The sequence below is a fragment of the Bos indicus x Bos taurus genome, chromosome 4, assembly GCF_003369695.1.
Source record: "Bos indicus x Bos taurus breed Angus x Brahman F1 hybrid chromosome 4, Bos_hybrid_MaternalHap_v2.0, whole genome shotgun sequence".
NCBI lineage: Eukaryota > Metazoa > Chordata > Mammalia > Artiodactyla > Bovidae > Bos > Bos indicus x Bos taurus.
The window spans coordinates 94958059-94984693 of record NC_040079.1 but is presented as its reverse complement, the minus strand read 5'-3'; the positions used below and the strand labels follow the sequence as shown (position 1 = coordinate 94984693).

General features: G+C 38.1%; 1 protein-coding gene across 6 annotated transcripts in view; it reads right to left on the bottom strand.

Moving 5' to 3' along the window:
- The window catches only part of ISPD (isoprenoid synthase domain containing), a 373438-nt gene that overhangs the window by 172090 nt on the left and 174713 nt on the right, over positions 1 to 26635 (bottom strand). For 5 of the 6 annotated variants that reach the window (XM_027540018.1, XM_027540013.1, XM_027540017.1 and 2 more), the window contains exons 7-8: positions 4176 to 4250; positions 3626 to 3718 (exon numbers count right to left, since the gene is read on the bottom strand). In XM_027540018.1, the coding sequence (XP_027395819.1) occupies positions 3626 to 3718; positions 4176 to 4250 (168 nt within the window). The remainder of the gene's footprint in view (positions 1 to 3625; positions 3719 to 4175; positions 4251 to 26635) is intronic. The other variant, XM_027540014.1, reaches the window with a different exon arrangement.

The following is a 26635-nucleotide window of genomic DNA, read 5'->3' as shown; positions in this document are numbered from 1 at the left end:
TTCACTCTGTATAATAGGCTCCAGTTTCATCCACCTCATTAGAACTGATTCAAATGTATTCTTTTTAATGGCTGAGTAATACTCCATTGTGTATATGTACCATAGCTTTCAGGGTGGGAAGATTTGGGAGAATGGCATTGAAACATGTATAATATCATGTATGAAACGAGTTGCTAGTCCAGATTCGATGCACGATGCTGGATGCTTGGGGCTGGTGCACTGGGACAACCCAGAGGGATGGTATGGGGAGGGAGGAGGGAGGAGGGTTCAGGATGGGGAACAAGTGTATACCTGTGGTGGATTCATTTCGATATTTGGCAAAACTAATACAATATTGTAAAGTTTAAAAATAAAATAAAATTAAAAAAAAAAAACAACAGAAAACTGAAAAAAAAAAAAAAAACATTGCCTGGACAGAGCACTGATTTCTGTGTTTGATTTGTAAATAACATTTATATAGAATAGTTCAGAAAAAAAATTTTAAGGTAGGTCTCATACTTCATGGTGTACAATGCATGAATTCCTTTAACTATGTTGGAACTTTTTGCCTCGTCTAAGAATTAAATGCAAAACCCAGCAACTGTGACTGAACTTACAGCATTTCACATACTCTCTCCACATTTGATCCTGGAACAGAGTTTATGTCTAAGAAACCAGTGTGAAAACCTGAATAAAGAAAACACCAGAAAATGCAACTTAAATTAAAAAATAAATAAAAATAAAGCTAGTTCTCGTAGATGTTTCCTTCCTAAGTAGAAGACTGTCCATCTTTTCCCTTAGCTTGATAAAGAATGCTAGGTAGCCAAAAATATCTAGCATTTACTAGGATGAAATGGAACTTTACAGAGATCAACAGAAAACTGAATTCAAATACGTATGGAAGTAATACATAGGACTTAGATTGAGATACAATTGTTGCAATAAACTACCAGTTCAGTTGAGTGGCTTAGTCATGTCCGACTCTTTGCAACACCATGGACCGCAGCATGCCAGGCCTTCCTGTCCATTACCAACTCCTGGAGTTCACTCAAACTCATGTTCTTTGAGTTGGTGATGCCAACCATCTCATCCTCTGTTGTCCCCTTCTGCCTTCAATCTTTCCCAGCATCAGGGTCTTTTCAAATGTCAGTTCTTTGCATCAGGTGGCCAAAGTATTGGAGTTTCAGCTTCAGCATCAGTCCTTCCAATGAACACCCAGGACTGATCTCCTTTAGGATGGACTGGTTGGATCTCCTTGAAGTCCAAGGGACTCTCAAGAGTCTTCTCTGACACCACAGTTCAAAAGCATAAATTCTTCTGCGCTCAGCTTTCTTTATAGTCCAACTTTCACATCCATACGTGACTCCTGGAAAAACCATACCTTTGTCTAGACAGACCTTTGTTGACAAAGTAATGTCTCTTCTTTTTAATATGCTATCTATGTTGGTTATAACTTTTCTTCCAAGGAGTAATCGTCTTTTAATTTCCTGGCTGCAGTCACCATCTGCAGTGATTTTGGAGCCCCAAAAAATAAAGTCTGTCACTCTTTTCATTGCTTCCCCATCTAGTTGCCATGAAGTGATGGGGCCAGATGCCCATCGTGACACTGTACAGGAGGCAGGGATCAAGACCATTCCCAAGAAAAAGAAATGCAAAAAGGCAAAATGGTTGTCTGAGGAGGCCTTACAAATAGCTATGAAAAAAAGAGAAGCAATAAACTATAAGAATTAACAATTTAAAAACTTTGAGAGAGAGAGAGAAATGTGTGTGTATTTGATTAAGAGAGGCAGAGGAAAGGAGGAGAGGAAAATTCAGTGATGACACAGATTCCCACCTGGGCAACTGGCACAATTGTACTGCTGCTAAGAGAAGTCAATTGATGGGGAATGTGTTTTGTGATAGATCTGATACGCTAGCTGTGAGAGGACAGTCAAGTACTCAAATGGAAGTACCTAATAAAATGCTGAACAATGTAGAACTGAAGCTCAGGAATCAGATTAGAGCAGCAGCAGTGAGCTTTGATTCATCTCATCCAAACTGGAAAGAGCAGGAGCTAGGCTATTAAATGAAACTAACACTGCATGGCTGCCAAAGGCCCAAGACTGTAACATGAACTATATTTAATCATTTTAACCCTGACAATAAAGTAGGGCTATAGTAGCCTCATTTCTAAAAGGAGGAAAGCAAGTCTCAAAAAAGTGAAGTCACTTGACCAAAGAAATGAGGTATTCTGAATTCAAGTCTTTCCTCTCTCTACAGTACCATTCTGCCTCTTTAGAAGAGTATCTGGGTACATGATACAAATGAGGCTTCCCAGTGGCTCAGAAGTAAAGAATCTGCCTTCCAAGGCAGAAGACACAGAAGATGCAGTTTTGATCCTTGGGTCAGGAAGATCCCCTGGAGGAGGAAATGCCAATCCACTCCAGTAGTTTTATCTAGAAAATTCCATGGACAAAGGAGCATGGTGGGCTACAATCCATGGGATCACAAAAGAGCTGGCCAAAGAGTTGATATGAATGAAATTTCTAAGCAAGTGAACATGGAGAGACGAACAGAGAGTCAAACAGAACTTTGACTTTATCTCCATCCTATAGAGCGTTAGATACCTCCAGCACTGGGAACACTTCCTGATGTTCCTAAAAATCTCAATGAAAACATCCATATTTCTGTTAAAATCAGTCACATGAGGAATTTGGATTTCCACAGTCAGCAGCAATTGTGGAACTCACCTTTAGGGCATGAAGTCAAATACAACAGGCCCATGAAATAATCAAACTTCCCCCAACTGCTAATTCAATTCTACATGCATGGCTTTGTTGACAGCTACTTATTTTTAGTGCAAATTTTCTTTATTCTGTATTAATAATCTCACCTAACAAAAGGTAAATTTCCACACTATGGGACAGGCCTGAGCATTAGAATTCAGCAACTGCTAAGCAATTGTTTCGAGAACTTCATGTTTGGAATCCCTTCCCTCAGCAATGCTGCTGACTGCAGATTCTTATCAGCTGGTTCCTCAGGCCTGGGCTCTGATTTTATTACTTCTCGGTTTTGCTCTCTGAAATTCTTCTCTGCCTCACAGTTTTAAAAGCCAACAAAAGTAAATTCTGTACTAAACATAGAGCTTTAGTCTTTCATAGAAAAAAATCTCTCAAACTTTCCTGGGTGATTTTTATAGGACTTCTCTCTCATTTGTTGTTCATTCTACTTTTGCTGTCCATGGGACAGAGAAGATGAAAAAAAGTAAGAGTATTTTATTGGATATGATTTTTCCCCATTTTTTTTTATCTTTGGGATTTATTCTCTAATGGCACTCTGATGATACACTACAATAAAGTTCTTTCACATTATCCAAACAACTGGTCAACTCAGCAATAAACTCTGCAATTCAAATGAAGGAAAAGACATGAAATTTTTGCTAGGTTGAATTAAATTGTTTTTCAAACCTGTCAGTTCAACCAAATAATTGAAATACTAAGTACCTGCAGTTAGAGAAGTCAGAGCGAGAAAGTACATTCAAGAATCCACCAAGAAGAATTTCTTCATTTAGGTTTAGTTCGATTTAAGTTGGGTGAAATTTTGTTAAAAAGAAAAGTTCAATTTCAAAGAAAAAAGCATAAGTTGAAAAGTGAATTAATTAACTTACTGAAATAACCACAACAGGATATAAAATGGAAAGATTACTCTCTTCCACCATATTCAGTAACCTCTGGGTTTCTTCAAAATCAGAGGTCATAACCTGAAAGACCAGAAAAATAAAAGAAAGTGAAAAGAAGTTAAGTGATTTAAGAGTTAATTCAAGGAGAAAAATGCAGAGCTTTTAAATATTTAAACATTCAAAATATCTATCAAGCTTAATTTTAAATTTTCAAACAATGCTGATACCCATAAGATTATAGCTATTAAAATTTAAAGAATTCATTAATTCAAACCTGTCTTTTTATCTAATTTTTATCAGAAACTTGAAAATACTGTCTAAAGAAATATCACTCTCTTCTCATTATGGGAACTAGGTTGTAAGAAAACGTTATTTCCTTATTTCAAAAGACAAAAATAGCATATTGAAATAAATATTGAGTAATACAACTCACCTATCAAAATCTTAAATATTTAAGAATCAAGAAAACTAAGTACTCTTCCACATTACATTCACACAGATTCTCAAGTACATTCAATCACTTGTATTTACTACTTACATTCACACAAACAAAATTGTAGCATTGCTCTAAGATGATTTGCTGAAGATCTTGGCCAGATGTGACTTTTACATGCTAGGACAAAGAACATACAGGAGAACAGAGTTTACAAACTACACAGAAAACCAAACATGAAGATAGATAACTATATTAACACAAAATTTCTAGAGGTACATAAAGCCAAGGACCATATATAAAAGCAAAATAACTCTGACTTAAGTTTCTGAGGCTAAAAAAGAAAAGCATTTGAAATAGTCCATAAATAGTTAATATTATTGTAGCAAATAAGGATATAGGAAATTGTTTTAGATAAAAAGAGGTAGAAAAAGCTCAAGATATATTCAGGACTAGGTAAATTGTCTGGCTTTTTTTATATAAAAATATACTGCAGAAAATAACTGAATAAAATTTAAAAGTTGGTTAGATGAGATTTGTTAAAAGATTCTGGAAGCATGTTAAATACTACAGTTACAAAGAAGAGATTTCACTAAATATGGAATGACTAGAAACAGGGAAAGCAACAAGAAATTATATCATAAGAGGGCTTATTCTGAGGGTCAGAATAGGAAGACCCTGAGCTCACCCCTCCCATGAAAACACCAAAACTACAGATATATATAGAATAATTATCTTTGAGAATGAGTTGAACATTAGCAGAACAGACTTTCTACAACCAAGGATATAAAGAAAAGGCTGCATCAAGACAGGTGGGGACAGGCAGAGGGTCAGTCTGGTCAGAACCCCCACTCCTGGTGCCTCACTCCATATGCAGGAGGAATACTGCAAACGTGAAGGTCCCACCTGAGGAGCTTGGAGTCTGAGCCCCACACTGGATTCCCCAGCCTGGGGCAGAGGGGTCTGCACCAGGAAGAAGAGCTGCTATCATATCTGGCTTGAAAAAACAACATATGAAAACTTCCTAAATCTGGGGAAGAAAATAGACATCCATGTTCAGGAAGTATAGAAACTACAAAACAAAATGAATCCAAAGAGATGTATACCAGTAGGGACACATTATAATTAAAATGTCAAAATTCAAAGATAAAGAGACAATCTTAAAATCAGCAAGAGAAAAATCAATTAGTTATATACAAGAAAAGCTCCATAAGACTATCAACTATTTTTTTCAGCTGAAATTTATAGCCCCAGAAGCAACTAGCATGATATATTCAAAGTACAGAAACAAGAAAACTTACAACGAAGAATACTCTACCTGGCAAGATTATGATTCAAAAATGAAAGAGAGATACTCGAGTTTTCCACAAGCAAAAGCTAAAACAGTCTGTCACCATAAAACTGGCCTTACAAGAAATGTTAGAGGGAATTCTTTAAACGTAAAATGCCATAGCTAGAAATCAGAAATTTGTGAAGGAAAAATCCACTATGAGGCAAATATATAGTAAAGGTAGTAGATCAACCACCTATATACGTAGTATGAAGATTAAAAAACAAAAGTAGTGGGGAGGAGCCAAGATGGCGGAGGAGTAGGACGGGGAGAATGCTTTCTCCCCCACAAATTCATCAAAAGAGCATTTAAACGTCGAGTAAATTCCACAAAACAACTTCTGAATGCTGGCAGAGGACATCAGGCACCCAGAAAAGCAATCCAACTCTTCGAAAGGAGGTAGGAAAAAATATAAAAGACAAAAAAAGAGACAAAAGAGGGAGGGACGGACCTCCGTCCCGGGAAGGGAGTCTTAAAAAGAGAGAAGTTTCCAAACACCAGGAAACCTTCTCACTGCCGAATCTGTGCCGAGCTTTGGAAGCACAGAGGGCAACATAACAGGGAGAAAAAATAAATAAACAATTAAAACCTGCAGACTGCGAACTCTACGGTAACTCCCCCAACGGAGAAGCAGCGCAGACGCCTGCACAGCCATTAGCAAGCGGGGGCTGGGCAGGGAGGCACGGCGTGGGCTACATCGCTCAGAGTAAGAATCTGGCCTGAATACCCTGAACACTATCTGAGCGAAATAATTTGGGCTAGCAAACCAGACTGTGGGATATCTACCACGCGAAAAGCCAGCCCCAACCTAAGACACCGCCAGGCCTGCGCACGGAACAAAGGACTGAACAGAGATAGCCGGCTGCAGACCTTCCCCCTCCAGTGACAGGCAGCCAGAGCCGGAAGGGGGCAATCGCAGCCCCAGAGAGACATTATCTATAAAACTGTAAGCAGGCTTCTTTGCTAACTAAAACTTCTTGGGGGTCTGGACTGTCAACATCTGCCTGAGAAGGTGCGCCGGTTTTACACCCAGATAACCGAGTGGCGGGGAGGCGATAAGTCGCAACAATCGCACTCGCCAAACACCTCATCACCTGAGCTGCTCGGACCTGGGAAGGGCACAAAACGCAGGCCAAACTGAGTCTGCGCCTCTGAGGACTACCCGAGTGCCTGAACCTGAGTGGCTTGGACCTGGGAGGTGCATGCAGCCCAGGGCCGGCCTCGGATTGTTCCCGGCGGAACAACCTAGAGCCCGAGCAGTGTGGGCAGGGAGGCTACACGCGCCGTGAGTGGGGGCAGACCCAGTGTGGCTGAGGCACTGCGAGCGCACGCCAGTGTTATTTGTTTGCAGCATCCCTCTCTCCCTCCCCACAGCGCGACTGAACAAGTGAGCCTAAAAAAAAAAGTTTCCCCCACCGTCCCCTTTGTGTCAGGGCGGTAACCAGACACTGAAGAGACCAGCAAACAGAAGTTATAACAGAGGGAAATGCCTTGGAAGCTACAGGCAATAGATTAAAACCCCGTGGTTACTACGGACTACATAGGAAGGGGCCTATAGATCTTGAGAAATATAAGTTGGACCAAGGAACTAGCCAAAAATGAACTGAACCCACAATACTCACAACAAAACCAGAGAAAGTCCTAGATATATTTTTACTATTTTTACGATCATTCTTTCTTTTTTTTTTAAATTAAAAAAAAAATTTTTAAGTCCTCTATTGTTCCTTTAATTTTCACTTTTATAACCTATTACTTTGCAAAAAAAAAAAAGACCCTATTTTTTTCTTCTTCAGCAAACTTCATATATATATTTTATAATTTTTTGACCTTGTTGTTTTTTTTTTTTCTTCTTTTCTTCTTTTCCTTAACATCGTATTTTTGAAATTCCAAACTCTACTCTAGTTTTTTAATTTTAGCTTTTTGGTATATGTTATCAATTTTGTACATATAGGTTTTTTTTTTATAATTTCTGTGACATTTTTTTTTCTGTTTCTTTCTCTTCTTCTTTTATATAATAACATTGTATATCTGAAATTCCAAACTCTACTCTAGATTTTTAATTTATGCTTTTTGGTATTTGATATTAATTTTGTACCTGTATTTTCTTTATAATTTTTGTGACATTGTTTGGTTTTGTTTGTTTGTTTGTTTTCTCTCTTTATGTCTCTTCTTCCTTTTTTTTAACATTGTATTTTTGAAATTCCAAACTCTACTCTAGATTTTTAATTTTTGCTTTTTGGTATTAGTTATCAATTTTGTACCTGTATTTTCTTTATAATTTTCGCAACCTTGTTTGTTTTTCTTTGTTCGTTTTTTCTCTCTTTTCCTTCTTCTTTTCTTTAACATCGTATTTTTGAAATTCCAAACTCTACACTAGATTTTTAATTATTGCTTTTATGTATTTGTTACCAATTTTGTACCTTTAAGAACCCAATCGTCAGGACCCATTTTTCACTAGGGAGCGAGATTACTGGCTTGACTGCTCTCTCTCCCTTTGGACTCTCCTTTTGCTCCACCAGGTCGCCTGTGTCTCCTCCCTAACCCCTCTCTACTCTACCCAACTCTGTGAGTTTCTGTGTGTTCCAGACGGTGGAGAACACTTAGGGAACTGATTACTGGCTGGATCTGTCTCCCTCCTTTTCATTCCCCCCTTTTATCCTTCTGGCCACCTCTGCCTCCTTCTTCTCTTCTCTGTATAACTCCGTGAACATCTCTGCATGGTCCAGTTGTGGAGTGCACATAACGAAGTGACTACTGGCTACCCCACTCTCTCCACTATTGATTCCACCTCATCTCATTTGGGTCACCTCTAACTCCCTCCTCCCTCTTCTCTTCTCCATGTAATGCTGTGAACCTCTCTGAGTGACCCTCACAGTAGAGAACCTTTTCATCTTTAACGTAGATGTTTTATCAATGGTGCTGTATAGAAGGACAAGTTTTGAAACTACTGTAAAAATAAGACCGATAACTGGAAGCAGGAGGCTTAAGTCCAAACCCTGACTCCAGGGAACTCCTGACTCCAAGGAACATTAATTGACAGGAGCTCATCAAATGCCTCCATACCGACACTGAAACCAAGCACCACACAAGGGCCAACAAGTTCCAGGGCAAGACATACCAAGCAAACTCTCCAGCAACAAAGGAACACAGCCCTGAGCTTCAAGATACAAGCTGCCCAAAGTCACCCCAAAACCATAGACATCTCATAACTCATTACTGGACATTTCATTGCACTCCAGAGAGAAGAAATACATCTCCACCCACCAGAACACCGACACAAGCTTCCCTAACCAGGAAACCTTGACAAGCCACCGGTACAAACCCACACACAGCGAGGAAAAGTCACAATAAAGAGAACTCCACAAACTGCCAGAATACAGAAAGGACATCCCAAATTCAGCAATTTAAACAAGATGAACAGACAGAGGAATACCCAGCAGATAAAGGAACAGGATAAATGCCCACCAAACCAAACAAAAGAGGAAGAGATAGGGAATCTACCTGATAAAGAATTCCAAATAATGATAGTGAAATTGATCCAAAATCTTGAAATTAAAATGGAATCACAGATAAATAGCCTGGAGACAAGGATTGAGAAGATGCAAGAAAGGTTTAACAAGGACCTAGAAGAAATGAAAAAGAGTCAATATATAATGAATAATGCAATAAATGAAATTAAAAACACTCTGGAGGCAACACATAGTAGAATAACAGAGGCAGAAGATAGGATTAGTGAATTAGAAGATAGAATGGTAGAAATAAATGAATCAGAGAGGATAAAAGAAAAACGAATTAAAAGAAATGAGGACAATCTCAGAGACCTCCAGGACAATATTAAACGCTACAACATTCGAATCATAGGGGTTCCAGAAGAAGAAGACAAAAAGAAAGACCATGAGAAAATACTTCAATAGATAATAGTTGAAAACTTCCCTAAAATGGGGAGGGAAATAATCACCCAAGTCCAAGAAACCCAGAGAGTCCCAAACAGGATAAACCCAAGGCGAAACACCCCAAGACACATATTAATCAAATTAACAAAGATCAAACACAAAGAACAAATATTAAAAGCAGCAAGGGAAAAACAACAAATAACACACAAGGGGATTCCCATAAGGATAACAGCTGATCTTTCAATAGAAACTCTTCAAGCCAGGAAGGAATGGCAAGATATACTTAAAATAATAAAAGAAAATAACCTACAGGCCAGATTATTTTACCCAGCAAGGATTTCATTCAAGTATGAAGGAGAAATCAAAAGCTTTTCAGACAAGCAAAAGCTGAGAGAATTCTGCACCACCAAACCAGCTCTCCAACAAATACTAAAGGATTTTCTCTAGACAGAAAACACAAAAACGTTGTATAAATTCAAACCCAAAACAATAAAGTAAATGTCAACGGGATCGTACTTATCACTAATTACCTTAAATGTAAATGGGTTGAATGCCCCAACCAAAAGACAAAGACTGGCTGAATGGATACAAAAACAAGACCCCTACATATGTTGTCTACAAGAGACCCACCTCAAAACAGGGGACACATACAGACTGAAAGTGAAGGGCTGGAAAAAGATTTTCCATGCAAATAGGGACCAAAAGAAAGCAAGAGTAGCAATACTCATATCAGATAAAATAGACTTTAAAACAAAGGCTGTGAAAAGAGACAAAGAAGGTCACTACATAATGATCAAAGGATCAATCCAAGAAGAAGATATAACAATTATAAATATATATGCACCCAACACGGGAGCACCAAAATATGTAAGAGAAATGCTAACAAGTATGAAAGGAGAAATTAACAATAACACAATAATAGTGGGAGACTTTAATACCCCACTCACACCTATGGATAGATCAACTAAACAGAAAATTAACAAGGAAACACAAACGTTAAACGATACAATAGACCAGTTAGACCTAATTGATATCCATAGGACATTTCATCCCAAAACAATGAATTTCACCTTTTTCTCAAGTGCACATGGAACTTTCTCCAGGATAGATCACATCCTGGGCCATAAAGCTAGCCTTGGTAAATTCAAAAAAATAGAAATCATTCCAAGCATCTTTTCTGACCACAATGCAGTAAGATTAGATCTCAATTACAGGAGAAAAACTATTCAAAATTCCAACATATGGAGGCTGAACAACACGCTGCTGAATAACCAAAAAATCACAGAAGAAATCAAAAAAGAAATCAAAATTTGCATAGAAACGAATGAAAATGAAAACACAACAACCCAAAACCTGTGGGACACGGTAAAAGCAGTCCTAAGGGGAAAGTTCATAGCAATACAGGCACACCTCAAGAAACAAGAAAAAAGTCAAATAAATAACCTAACTCTACACCTAAAGCAACTAGAAAAGGAAGAAATGAAGAACCCCAGGGTTAGTAGAAGGAAAGAAATCTTAAAAATTAGAGCAGAAATAAATGCAAAAGAAACAAAAGAGACCATAGCAAAAATCAACAAAGCCAAAAGCTGGTTCTTTGAAAGGATAAATAAAATTGACAAACCATTAGCCAGACTCATCAAGAAACAATGGCAGAAAAATCAAATCAATAAAATTAGAAATGAAAATGGAGAGATCACAACAGACAACACAGAAATACAAAGGATCATAAGAGACTACTATCAACAATTATATGCCAATAAAATGGACAACGTGGAAGAAATGGACAAATTCTTAGAAAAGTACAACTTTCCAAAACTGGACCAGGAAGAAATAGAAAATGTTAACAGACCCATCACAAGCACGGAAATTGAAACTGTAATCAGAAATCTTCCAGCAAACAAAAGCCCAGGTCCAGACGGCTTCACAGCTGAATTCTACCAAAAATTTAGAGAAGAGCTAACACCTATCCTGCTCAAACTCTTCCAGAACATTGCAGAGGAAGGTAAACTTCCAAACTCATTCTATGAGGCCACCATCACCCTAATACCAAAACCTGACAAAGAGGCCACAAAAAAAGAAAACTACAGGCCAATATCACTGATGAACATAGATGCAAAAATCCTTAACAAAATTCTAGCAATCAGAATCCAACAACACATTAAAAAGATCATACACCATGACCAAGTGGGCTTTATCCCAGGGATGCAAGGATTCTTCAATATCTGCAAATCAGTCAATGTAATACACCACATTAACAAATTGAAAAATAAAAGCCATATGATTATCTCAACAGATGCAGAGAAAGCCTTTGACAAAATTCAACACCCATTTATGATAAAAACTCTCCAGAAAGCAGAAATAGAAGGAACATACCTCAACATAATAAAAGCTATATATGACAAACCCACAGCAAACATTATCCTCAATGGTGAAAAATTGAAAGCATTTCCTCTAAAGTCAGGAACAAGACAAGGGTGCCCACTTTCACCATTACTATTCAACATAGTTTTGGAAGTTCTGGCCACAGCAATCAGAGCAGAAAAAGAAATAAAAGGAATCCAAATTGGAAAAGAAGAAGTAAAACTTTCACTATTTGCAGATGACATGATCCTCTACATAGAAAACCCTAAAGACTCCACCAGAAAATTACTAGAACTAATCAATGACTATAGTAAAGTTGCAGGATATAAAATCAACACAGAAATCCCTTGCATTCCTATACACTAATAATGAGAAAACAGAAAGAGAAATTAAGGAAACAATTCCATTCACCATTGCAATGGAAAGAATAAAATACTTAGGAATATATCTACCTAAAGAAACTAAAGACCTATATATAGAAAACTATAAAACACTGGTGAAAGAAATCAAAGAGGACACTAATAGATGGAGAAATATACCATGTTCATGGATTGGAAGAATCAATATAGTGAAAATGAGTATACTACCCAAAGCAATTTATAGATTCAATGCAATCCCTATCAAGCTACCAACAGTATTCTTCACAGAGCTAGAACAAATAATTTCACAATTTGTATGGAAATACAAAAAACCTCGAATAGCCAAAGCGATTCTCAGAAAGAAGAATGGAACTGGAGGAATCAACCTACCTGACTTCAGGCTCTACTACAAAGCCACAATTATCAAGACAGTATGGTGCTGGCACAAAGACAGAAATATAGATCAATGGAACAAAATAGAAAGCCCAGAGATAAATCCACACACATATGGACACCTTATCTTTGACAAAGGAGGCAAGAATATACAATGGATTAAAGACAATCTCTTTAACAAGTGGTGCTGGGAAATCTGGTCAACCACTTGTAAAAGAATGAAACTAGAGCACTTTCTAACACCATACACAAAAATAAACTCAAAATGGATTAAAGATCTAAACGTAAGACCAGAAACTATAAAACCCCTAGAGGAGAACATAGGCAAAACACTCTCTGACATACATCACAGCAGGATCCTCTATGACCCGCCTCCCAGAATATTGGAAATAAAAGAAAAAATAAACAAATGGGACCTAAGTAACCTTAAAATCTTCTGCACATCAAAGGAAACTATTAGCAAGGTGAAAAGGCAGCCTTCAGAATGGGAGAAAATAATAGCAAATGAAGCAACTGACAAACAACTAATCTCAAAAATATACAAGCAACTCCTACAGCTCAACACCAGAAAAATAAATGACCCAATCAAAATACGGGCCAAAGAACTAAATAGACATTTCTCCAAAGAAGACATACAGATGGCTAACAAACACATGAAAAGATGCTCAACATCACTCATTATCAGAGAAATGCAAATCAAGACCACTATGAGGTACCATTTCACACCAGTCAGAATGGCTGCAATCCAAAAGTCTACAAATAATAAATGCTGGAGAGGGTGTGGAGAAAAGGGAACCCTCTTACACTGTTGGTGGGAACGCAAACTAGTACAGCCACTATGGAGAACAGTGTGGAGATTCCTTAAAAAACTGGAAATAGAACTGCCTAACGATCCAGCAATCCCACTGCTGGGCATACACACTGAGGAAACCAGAAGGGAAAGAGACACATGTACCCCAATGTTCATCGCAGCACTGTTTATAATAGCCAGGACATGGAAGCAACCTAGATGTCCATCATCAGATGAATGGATAAGAAAGCTATGGTACATATACTCAATGGAGTATTATTCAGCCATTAAAAAGAATACATTTGAATCAGTTCTAATGAGGTGGATGAAACTGGAGCCTATTATACAGAGTGAAGTAAGCCAGAAGGAAAAACACCAATACAGTATACTAACACATATATATGGAATTTAGAAAGAGGGTAACAATAACCCTGTGTACAAGACAGCAAAAGAGACACTGATGTATAGAACAGTCTTATAGACTTTGTGGGAGAGGGAAAGGGTGGGAAGATTTGGGAGAATGGCATTGAAACATGTAAAATATCATGTATGAAACAAGATGCCAGTCCAGGTTCGATGCACGATACTGGATGCTTGGGGCTAGTGCACTGGGATGACCCAGAGGGATGGTATGGGGAGGGAGGAGGGAGGAGGGTTCAGGATGGGGAACACATGTATACCTGTGGTGGATTCATTTTGATATTTGGCAAAACTAATACAATTATGTAAAGTTTAAAAAGAAAATAAAATTTAAAAAAAAAAAGTAGTAAAAATCATCTGTTTCTAAAATATTTAAGTGATACCCAAAGTAAAAAGATATAAAATATGGCATCAAAAACATAAAACACGGGTAAGAATAAAATGCTGTGCTAGAATGAATTTGGACTTAAGCCACCATCAACTTAAAATAGACTACTACATACATAGTTTGTCATAAATGAATTTCATGGTAAACACCATGAGCCTCATGGGCTTCCCTGGTGGCTCAGTCAGTAAAGAATCAACCTGCAATGCCAAGACCCAGGTTCAATCCCTGGGTCGGGAAGATCCCCTGGAAAAAGAAATGGCAACCCATTCCAGCGTTCTTGCCTAGTAAGTCCCATGGACAGGGCAGCCTGGTGGGCTACAGTACATGGAGTCACAAGAGTCAAACACGACTTAGCAACTAAACCACCTAAACCACCATGTAACCACAGGCCAAAAACCTCTAACAGATACACAAAAAATAAACAGAAAGGAATCCAAACATAATGCTAAACAGAGGCATCAAATAACAAGGGAAAAGAACAGGAGAAGAGAGAAAGAACTACAGCCCAATCAGAAAACAACAAAATGACAGTAATTGTATACCTAATCAACACTCATTTCAATCTAAATGGACTAAATGCTACAATCACAAGACACAGGGCGGCTGAAAGGATTAAAGAAAAACCAAACATCCACAGGTCACCTTCAAGTGACTTATTTCATATCTAAAGACACATACAGATACACACAAAGTAGCAATACTCATATCAAACAAACTATGTAACAAACTGTACATTTTTTAAAACAAAAAATGTAACAAGAGAAAAAGAAGATCATTATATAAAGATAAAGGGATCAATCCAGCAAGAGAATATAACACTTGTAAATATCTATGCATCCAACAAAGGGCCACCTAAGTACATAAAGCAAATATTAACACATATACAGAAAGATACCAACAATAATATGATAATAAACTTTAACACTCCACTTACACCAATATTTAGATCAGAGAGAATATCAGTAAGGAAATATTAGCCATAAAGACACAATAGACCATATAAACTTAAATAGGTATGTACAGACCTTCAACCACCCAAACAGAAGAATACACATTCTTTGTAAGTACACATGGAACATTCCCCAGGATAGATCACACATTAGATCACAAAACAAGTCTCAATAAATTAAAAACTAATTCTTTTCTGACCCAAACAGCATAAAACTATAAATCAATTACAAGAATAAAACTGGGGTGGGGGGGAAACCACAAAATGTGAAGCCTAAACCAAAACCTACTAATCAATCAGTGGGTCAATGAAAAAAATCAAAGAAGAAATCAAAAATTAATCTAAAACAAATTAAAATAGAAAGACAACATTCCAAAGTCTAAGGGATACAATGAAAGTGGTTTTAGGAGAGATACTTATAGTAATGCAGGCCTACTTCAAAAAGCAAGAACAACCCCAAATAAACAATCTAACTTTGCACCTAAAGGAACCAGGAAAAGATTAATAAAAGAAACACAAAGTTAGTTGAATGAAGGAAATAATATGCTTGTTCCATAATAAAACTGGAAACTCTGTAACTCAAAAAGCATTGTCTCTTCAGTAGATCTCAGCTTTAATTCTACCTAATTTTGACAAGGTATTTGAGAAAGAGAAGTATTTGAGAAAGAGAAGTAAAGGTTTGAGGTCTTGGCTATGCTATAGAAATTACGTGGCTCATAAATTTCAAAAATTTTATTTTTGTTTAAAGTTTTTGAGTAGATATTTCAGAGAGAACATTAATTTTTAAAAAAGACAGAAACAAAATACTGCCATAGTAAAATAGAGAAGAAAACAGCTTGCACTGTGTAACACTTAGTTTGTTCAAGAAGTTTCATCTTCTAGACATTACAGGGAGATTATTTTTCAGGGGTCTCTCCTGTATCCAAACATTTTTAAAGGCATGAATAGCTAGTATACACCAAATTGACTTTTCAAGGATGTTCATATAGCAGGCAGACTTTCAAAAACAGGCAAAACCTTATTGGAGCAAATTTGCTTGTGTTCTAGAAAGTAGAGACATCTCTCTCTACAGAGAAGATCTGCTTGGCATTCTAGAGTAATAAAGACAACGTCTCTCTTATAAGAGGATGGGCTGGTTTGCCAGCAGTCCCAGTTTAACAGCAGTGCTTCTCAATAAGAAGATTCTTTTTAACGTGCTCCACTGCCTAACAACATCCATCTCTAATGACATTTCCCTGGAGGAATTGCAATTCAGAAAATCAGTGCTGCTCTGTTATTCTCCTTACTGCTATAGTCCTAACAAACTCTTTTCACTGACTCTGTAGTTTCATGTCTTTTGCCAATATTTACAACACTGACATGTGTGTTAGCACATAAAATGATTATAATCCTCAGATCCTGCCTAGTTTCTGACTTGACAGATAATGACATAAGGCAACTATGTATCTTAACTTCAGCAAATATGAGTGAATTCTGAACTCAAAAAAAAATGACTTACTTAAAAAATTTTTTCCTTTGGAGATACATAAAATAAGATCTAGGACAAGAACATGAGGGATATTCCAATTTAGCTTTTCAAGTATTAAAAGTGATAAAATCCTTGGGAACAGGGAATGGGGTCTCTGAGGACAGAAACATGTTTGTAAACACTAGCACATACTCAACAAATAGGTTTTTAAAATTTAGCAGTCTTGTTCCCCAAAAAAGAAAAAAAGGATATGTTCTTAAAATCAACTACATGGAAGTTTTTTAAAAAGGTAAAAAAAAAAAACAAATCCAAAAATAACACTACCTAGAAATAATCACCCTGAGCATTGGATAAGTATCATTTCAACAGTCATCTATTAATAATACATGCAGTAAGCTGCTAGGACAAAAGGACGAAGGAACAGAAAAAAAAAAAACCACAATCATATGCACGTCATTTAAAAATTCTTTAGTGTTAGCAAAAAAAAACAAAAACAAAAACCCTTAAACATAATAAACCTGAAATTGCTGCTAAACTTAAAATTATTCTTCACCTCCAGGGAGCTTTTCCTAAATGTTAAGATGTCATGAACCGGGGGAGGACACTGGACTTTCAATGGCAACACACTGCATGTATAAGTCAGTGTTAACTGATTTCCTTCTAGGATAGAGAAAGAAATAGCATATTGTAATTCTGCCCACAGCCTGGTTCTGGTCAATCATACTTCTACCCTGACAAGGCTTGTTAGATTCATAGCCAATTCTATAGCCATAATTCACACAAGTTGACATAATATATGCTCAAGACAACAGCTTTAAACAAAATCTCTCCATTTATAAATTCATATTAATTCACTTCTCTATTTGATGAACTTCAAATGCAAGTAGTTTTTCGTTTGTTTTTTAATACAAGCCTCAACATTTTTACATTCATTGAGTGTTTCCTTCTATTCTGGAAGAATAGCTTATCTGGGAATAAAAGTTCAGTCCATACTTTTCCTCAAAGATTTGTAGTCTCTGCACAACTATATTCAAACACAGAGCATTGTCCTGATGCTTTTTAAAGTCCGTACGTCATTTACTCACTCTCTAGTCACCATTTTTGGGGGGTAGATTTCAACTTCAATAGTTCTAATAGAAAATAGACACAGAAGTTACATGAAATGTTTTCCTGTTGTCTAATTAAATGACAACTTGGCTGGTGGTAATATTCTTGAATTTCACTTTCCTTCCCTCCAAAGTTCACAGACGATGATTCATTGTATGTATTTGAATGGTAAGTACTATGAAGGTGTAAGCGGTCTGGCAGAGTGTCCTCCTTTCTGTAAGTTTTGTTTTTGTGTTTTGCTCCTAGGTACCTACCTGAAGAATTCTTTATGAGGAAGTTCAAAATCTTAATTAGAATCAGACCATATTTACATTTTCAATTGCTGTTCCTATTTTTTTTTTTTTGCTGTTCCTATTTTTTTCTGAAAATATACCCTTTACATTTTACAGAACCAATTAGGCATTTCAATGAAACTTTTTTCTAACTTTCCAAATAATATCATTTGTCTACTTGACATATTACATAAATATAGTCCATATATTGGATGTTTTTATCATTATTCACATCTATTCTCTATTATTTATCATTTAATTTTTACTTTGAATACACTGTTATTATCTCAAGTTTCCCTGTGATAATAACTGACCTTTGCTTCTATGTCTAATGTACTAATTATTTCTACTACATTGTTGCTCAATTGTCTCCATAGTTCTCATTCCATTAAACTCTTCAAATACTGTCTTTTGAATTTTTAACCCTCTTGAATTCAGATTTTTACTGAGTTTTTCTACAGAACCAAAAGGAGAGAGAATATTTTGAGAGGTAGGAGAGTCTTAAAGTTTCTTCCAGGTTTTTAAAATCAGATTTGTGTGTGTTTTGATTTTCAGTATGCATTGTAGAGCTTATTAATTATTATTTTTTACAAACTGATGAGTTTTAAAATGATAGAATGATGGGCACTGACAGTATTCCCTGCCTCTGCTGAAGCACCACGGAGAATTCAGGAATTTGCCCACTTTTCCAGACCTTCATTTTTTTAACCCACTTAAAAAAATAAAAAAAAATCAAATTACATTTTTTTTCCATCTTGAAACTGAGACTCTTAAAATAATTGTTTCCAGTGAAGTTTAATTCTTTTATTTGGTCATACTGCTTTCCTCCCAAACAGAAAACAAACAATATTTTCCATGCTTGAGTAAAGAAACTTAGATTTTACCTAAATATAGCAGAGGAGACTTTGACGCCTTTAATAAACAAAGACAGTATTAGACAATGCTATTAGGTTGTTTATGAAAATGTTCTATGGCATCATCTTAAACTGTCATTCCTAATGTTTCCACTTTCAAACACAACAAATGGAACAATCTGCTGGCTAGAACTCCTTGATCTGTAAATACTTTGGTTCAAAGAACATTTAAACAAAATTTAAAACAACCTTCCGATGTGTTTAGTAAAATTTAAAAAGCATACCCCCCACTCCCCCCAACAAAAACCACCATGAAATATTTTCCTTACATCATAAAAAAATAAGAAATTCAGAAATATTTACTACTAACAAAATAGAAACATCTGCATATTCAAAATACTATTTAAAGTAGGGATCTTAGGAAGGAAGCTGGGTTGCCAAAAAACGTTTTCCATTTCAAGAATAGTTAAGGCTTAACTAAGGATGAAAGGCTTTGGTTTCAGGTCCTATGAGTCAGAGGTTCAAAAATGTGTTTCTGAAAGTCAGCCCTCTTTTTATAGACTATATTAGCTGGATCATTTCTTACTCTGAATTAATCAATTTCTCACCTCCCTCCCATTCAAACAAGGGCACTAATGTGGGTATATGTGGGTATACACAAGGGAATAAATGGAGAAGGAAATGGCAACCCACTCCAGTACTCTTGCCTGGAAAACTCCTTGGATGGGGGAGCCTAGTAGGCTACAGTCCATGGGGTCGCAAAGAGTTGGACACGACTGACCGACTTCACTTTCTTTCTTTCTATAGTTCCTTTTGGAGAAGGAAATGGCAACCCACTCCAGTGTTCTTCCTGGAAAACCCCATGGACAGAGGGGCCTGGTGGGCTATAGTCTATGGGGTTGCAAAGAGTCATCCACGACTAAGCAACTAACAAGCAAACACACACAAGGGAATCAGAGACAGATGAACTCTTCACTATGGAGACAACACATTAATAATTTACAATCCTGTGCTGGCTAGTGGGTAGGGGAAATGGGGCAGATGTTGGTCCAAGGGTACAAAGCTTCAATTATGCAAAATGAAAATGTTTTGGGGATTGAACGCATGGTTCAGTTCAGTCACTCAGTCATGTCCGACTCTTTGAGACGCTATGGACTGCAGCATGCCAGGCCTCCCTGTCCATCACCAACTCCCAGAGTTTACTCAAACTCATGTTCATTGAGTCAGTGATGCCATCCAACCAACTCATCCTCTGATGTCCCCTTCCCCTTCCACCTTCAATCTTTTCCAGCATCAGGGTCTTTTCAAATGAGTCAGTTTGTCTCATCAGGTGGCCAAAGCATTGCAGTTTTAGCTTCAGCATCAGTCCTTCCAATGATAATTCAGGACTAATTTCCTTTAGGATGGACTGATTGGATCTCCTTGCAGTCCAAGGGACTCTCAAGAGTCTTCTCCAACACCACAGTTCAAAAGCATCAATTCCTCGACGCTCAGCTTTTTTTATAGCCCAACTCTCACATCCATACATGACTACTGCAAAAACTATAGCTTTGACTAGACGGACCTTTGTAGGTAAAATAATGTCTCTGCTTTTTAATATGCTGTCTAGGTTGGTCATAGCTTTTCTTCCATGGAGCAAGTGTCTTTTAATTTCATGGCTGCAGTCACCATCTGCAGTGATTTTGGAACCCCAAAAAATAAAGTCTGTCACTGTTTTTGCTGTTTTCCCATCTATTTGCCATGAAGTAATGGGACCAGATGCCATGATCTTAGTTTTCTGAAGGTTGAGTTTTAAGCCAACATTTGTACTCTCCTCTTTCATTTTCATCAAGAGGCTCTTTAGTTCTTCTTTGCTTTCTGCCATAAGCGTGGTGTCATCTGCATACCTGAGGTTATTGATATTTCTCCCAGCAATCTTGATTCCAGCTTGTGCTTCATCCAGCCCAGCATTTCTCATGATGTACTCTGTAAGGCTGCATATAAGTACAGCTTTGATGTACTCCTTTCCCGATTTGGAACCAGTCTGTTGTTCTGCGTCTACTAACTGTTGCTTCTTAACCTGCATACATATTTCTCAGAAGGCAGGTCAGGGGGTCTGGTATTCTCATCTCTTAAAGAATTTTCCATGGTTTATTGTGATCTACAAAGTCAATAAAGCAGAAGTAGATATTTTTCTGAAACTCTCTTGCTTTTTCAATGATCCAAAAGATGTTGGCAATTTGATCTCTGGTTCCTCTGCCTTTTCTAAGTCCAGCTTGAACATCTGGAAGCTCATGGTTCACGTACTGTTGAAGCCTGGCTTGGAGAATTTTGAGCATTACTTTGCTAGCATGTGAGATGAGTGCAGTTGTGCGGTAGTTTGAGCATTCTTTGGCATTGCCTTCCTTTCGGATTGGAATGAAAACTGACCTTTTCCAGTCCTGTGCATAGCATGGTGGCTATAATTAACAATGGTATATGGTAAAACCAAAGTTTACTTAAGAGGGTAAATCTTAAGTCTTCTCACCCCAACTTCCCAAAAATAAAATGGTAATTATGTGAGGTGATGGACTTATTGGCTTGACTGTGGTGATCACTTTAAAGTGTGTAACAAAACATCAAGTTGTATACATTAAATATGCACAATTCTTATTGGTCAATTAAACCTCAATAATTGGACAGCAAGGAGATCAAACCAGTCAATCCGAAAGGAAATCAAACCTGAATATACATCGGAATGACTGATGGAATGCTAATGCTGACGCTCCAACATTTTGGCCATCTGATGCAGAGAGACAACTCACAGGAAAAGACCCTGAAGCTGGGGAACATCGAAGGCAGGAGAAGGGGACAACAGAGGATGAGATGGTTGGATGATATCACCGAATCAATGGACATGAGTTTGAGCAAGCTCTGGGAGACAGTGAAGGAGGGGAAGTCTGGCACGCTGCAGTCCATGGGGTCGCAAACAACTGGACACAACTTAGTGACTGAACAACAACAAAATATCTCAATAAAGCTGGGGTGGAAAATATTTCTACACTGCAAATCCAGAGAATTTTAGGTAGCTACCACTTCTGCCGAAAGATGGCTGAGTCTGGGCCATCAGTTCCTCAGTTGCTGCCTTTATCAGTGGAGTGGCTTCTGGCCTGTGGGTGCTGTCCCTGGACCTCCAGTCTAAGGAGAAGAGCCCAGAGCCTCCTCACCCTTCACTCAGTAGTATTCACCTGAGACGCACCTTTCAGAAGTATTCACTACTTCCAAATTCTGAGTTGCCAATTAATATTTGCTTCATGGCTATTTTCAGACTTTTGTGGTGGTTTTGTCCACGTTTCAATGCACATTTACTCTCTTATTTTTTAGAATCAGCTCTAAAGCTCTTTGTAGTTACGAACAAGACACCTAGAGCCAAGATCCCTTGGTGTTAGAATCTAGCTTTGCAAAAAATTTGCTGTACGACATTGGGCACATTGCTTAAGTCCCATGGCTCAGTTCACCCATAGGTAAAGGGAATACTTCAGAACTGATGTGTTTGTTAAATTAATATGTGAGAGTTAAGAATGAACTTTTTCAGGACTTATTCCTTACTGGCTGGTCTCTAGGAAAGCTTCAAAGGAAAAAGCTATAGCTTTAACACAACGAACGTTGGTAGAGTTTTGAGGTGGTAAACATTCATAAATCATGTTACCATTATACCATGTTCTAACATTTATGTTAAAACATCTAACATCTCTAACCACAAACACTGAGCTGGTGGATCATATCAGTGGCCCTCCACTTGTTTAGCTGCCACCACAAGACTCAGACCCTATCCTGTCAGACATACCAAAGTCTTGACAGTGTCTTCATCCTAAATGCTGGGCAGGCACAGGAATACTAGAACCAAGGTTCTGCTACACTGTAATGGTGTTGGATCCCAGGCCTTTATAATACCCAGGAAAGGGCTGGTTCTCCTTTAATTATGTACCTTAAAAGCCACAGTGCACAGAGATAAGAGTCTTATAATGCAGTGAAAACTGCCTTTGTTCTAGAAAGTCCCAAATCTAGTGTGAGTCCTGTCATGTCTTTCATCTTTATTTTCTTGAATTTATGTAATGCCCATCTTTGCATAGAGCATACATTTAATGTTTGCTATTATTCCACTGACTTATTTAACTTCCACTTTTAAATGACATTGTGACACATCACCATATCCCTTATCCATTATCCCTTTACATTTTAAATATTACATTTATCGAGGTTTCACTATTCATCAGACACACTGTGCTTAGTCATGTCCGACTCTTTGTGACCCCATAGACTGTAGCCCACCAGGCTCCTCTGTCCATGGGGATTCTCTAGGAAAGAATACTGGAGTGGGTTGCCATGCCCTCCTCCAGACAATCTTACCAACCCAGGGACCAAACCCAGGTCATCCACATTGCAAGAGGATTCTTTACAATCTGAGCCACCATGAAGCCCAAGAATACTGGAGTGGATAGCCTATCCCTTCTCCAGGGGAACTTCCCAACTCAGAAATCGAAGAGGGGTCTCCTGCATTGCAGGGGGATTCTTCACCAGCTGAGCTAATCTGTGCTAAATACTTTACACAAATATCTGAAACCACACAACATACGTCTGAGTACACTAGCATTATACGCATGTTACAGATAAGGAAGGAAAGCACAGAAGTCACAGAGCCTATCTGAAACCACACTGCCTGTGAGCGGTAGTACTCAGACTAAGCTCTGTGGAACCCTCAACAATGTTAATCTCTCATGTAGACAGGGTGTTGGTTTACTGCGGGTCACTTGTACTGTGTCATGGAAGCCACAAGACTTTTACTCAGATGACAGTGACACTACAAGTCCCAAGGTCAGCTCAAGAGAAACAACTCATTCGGAGGAAGTCATCTGAGTACTAAAAAGTTTAACTGCCACCTCTGACAATCTCCTCAGATCATTTTTCTGGGTTCTGGACAGAAAACAAAGTCTCTGAAGGCAGATCTTCAGACTCGATACTGGTAGAGTATCGGAGTCACTGAAATCAATATACACCAAGCAGGTGATGGTACCATAATTATTGTCATCAGTTCAGTCTACCTGACTCAGTTCAGTTCAGTTCAGTCTCTCAGTCATGTCTGACTCTTTGCGACCCCATGGACTACAGCGCACCAGGCTTCCCTGTCCATCACCAACTCCCGGTTTTATTCAAACTCATCTCCATTGAGTCGGTGATGACATCCAACCATCTCATCCTCTATGGTCCCCTTCTGCTTCCACCTTTAATCTTTTCCAGCATCAGGGTCTTTTCAAATGAGTCAGTTCTCATCAGGTGGCACTGGACTTTCAGCTTCAGCATCAGTCCTTCCAATGAATATTCAGGACTGATTTCCTTTAGGATGGACTGATTGGATCTCCTTGCAGTCCAAGGGACTCTCAAGAGTCTTCTCCAACACCACAGTTCAAAAGCATCAATTCTTTGACTCTCAGTTTTCTTTATAGTCCAACTCTCACATCCATACATGACTACTGGAAAAACCATAGCTTTGACTATACGGATCTTTGTTGCAAAGGAGAATCTCTGTTTTTTAATATGCAATCTAAGTTGGTCATAACTTTTCTGCCAAGGAGCAAGTGTCTTTTAATTTCATGGCTGCAGTCACCATCTGCAGTGATTTTGGAACCCAAGAAAATAAAGTCTGCCACTGTTTCCAGCGTCTCCCCATCTATTTGCCATGAAGTGATGGGACCGGATGCCATGATCTTAGTTTTCTGAAGGTTGAGCTTTAAGCCAACTTTTTCATTCTCCTCTTTCACTTTCATCAAGAGGCTCTTTAGTTCTTCTTCGCTTTCTGGCATAAGGGTGGTGTCATCTGCATATCTGAGGTTATTGATATTTCTCCTGGAAATCTTGATTCCAGCCTGTGCTTCTTCCAGCCCAGTGTTTCTCATGATGTACTCTGTTTATAAGTTAAATAAGCAGAGTGACAATATACAGCCTTGACATACTCCTTTCCTGATTTGGAACCAGTCTGTTGTTCCATGTCCAGTTCTAACTGTTGCTTCCTGAGCTGCATACAGATTTTTCAGGTGGCAGGTCAGGTGGTCTGATATTCCCATTTCTTTAAGAGTTTCCCAGTTTCTTGTGATCCACACAGTCAAAGGCTTTGGCATAGTCAATAAAACAGAAGTAGATGTTTTTCTGGAACTCTCTTGCTTTTTCAATGATCCAGAGGATGTTGGCAATTTGATCTCTGGTTCCTCTGCCTTTTCTAAAACCAGCTTGAACATCTGGAAGTTCATGGTTCATGTACTATTGAAGCCTGGCTTGGAGAATTTTGAGCACTACCTTACTAGCGTGTGAGATCAGTGCAGTTGTGCAGTAGTTTCAACATTTTTTGGCATTGCCTTTCTTTGGGATTGGAATGAAAACTGACCTTTTCCAGTCCTGTGGCCACTGATGAGTTTTCCAAATTTGCTGGCATATTGAGTGGAGCACTTTCACAGCATCATCTTTCAGGATTTGAAATAGCTCAAATGGAATAGCTCAACTGTAATCCCATAACCTCCACTAGCTTTGTTCACAGTGATGCTTCCTAAGGCCCACTTGACTTCACATTCCAGGATATCTGGCTCTAGGTAAGTGATCATACTATCATGATTATCTGGGTCATGAAGATCTTTTTTGTACGGTTCTTCTGTGTATTCTTGCCACCTCTTCTTAATATCTTGTGCTTCTGTTAGGTCCATACCATTTCTGTCCTTTATTTTTCCCATCTTTACATGGAATATTCCCTTGGTATCTCTAATTTTCTTGAAGAGATCTCTAGTCTTTCCCATTCTATTGTTTTCCTCTATTTCTTTGCACTGATCACTGAGGAAGGCTTTCTTATCTCTCCTTGCTATTCTTTGGAACTCTGCATCCACATGAGTATATCTTTCATTTTCTCCTTTGCCTTTTGCTTCCCTTCTTTTCACAGCTATTTTTGTAAGGCCTCCTCAGACAACTGTTTGCCTTTTTACATTTCTTTTTCTTGGGGATGGTCTTGATCCCTGCCTCCTGTACAATATCATGAACCTCTGTCCATAGGTCTTCAAGCTATCAGATCTAATCCCTTGACTCTCTTTCTCACTTCCACTGTATAACCATAAGGGATTTGATTTGCGATCAATGCAAAGAAAGACAGGAAAACAACAGAATGGGAAAGACTAGAGATCTCTTCAAGAAAATCAGAGATACCAAAGGAACATTTCATGCAAAGATGGGCTCAATAAAGGACAGAAATGGTATGGACCTAATAGAAGCAGAAGATATTAAGAAGAGATGGCAAGAATACACAGAAGAACTGTACAAAAAAATCTTCATGACCCAGATAATCACGATGGTGTGATCACTGACCTAGAGCCAGACATCCTGGAATGTGAAGTCAAGTGGGCCTTAGAAAGCTTCACTATGAACAAAGCTAGTGGAGGTGACAGAATTCCAGTTGAGCTATTTCAAAACCTGAAAGATGATGCTGTGAAAGTGCTGCACTCAGTATGTCAGCAAATTTGGAAAACTCAGCAGTGGCCACAGGACTGGAAAAGGTCAGTTTTCATTCCAATCCCAAAGAAAGGCAATGCCAAAGAATGCTCAAACTACCACACAATTGCACTCATCTCACACGCTAGTAAATCATGCTCAAAATTCTCCAAGCCAGGCTTCAGCAATATGGGAACCGTGAACTTCCTGATGTTCAAGCTGGTTTTAGAAAAGGCAGAGGAACCAGAGATCTAATTGCCAACATCCACTGGATCATGGAAAAAGCAAGAGAGTTCCAGAAAAACATCTATTTCTGCTTTATTGACTATAACAAAGCCTTTGACTGTGTGGATCACAATCAACTGTGGAAAACTCTGAAAGAGATGGGAATATCAGACCACCTGACCTGCCTCTTGAGAAATCTGTATGCAGGTCAGGAAGCAACAGTTAGAACTGGACATGGAACAACAGACTGGTTCCAAATAGGAAAAGGAGTACG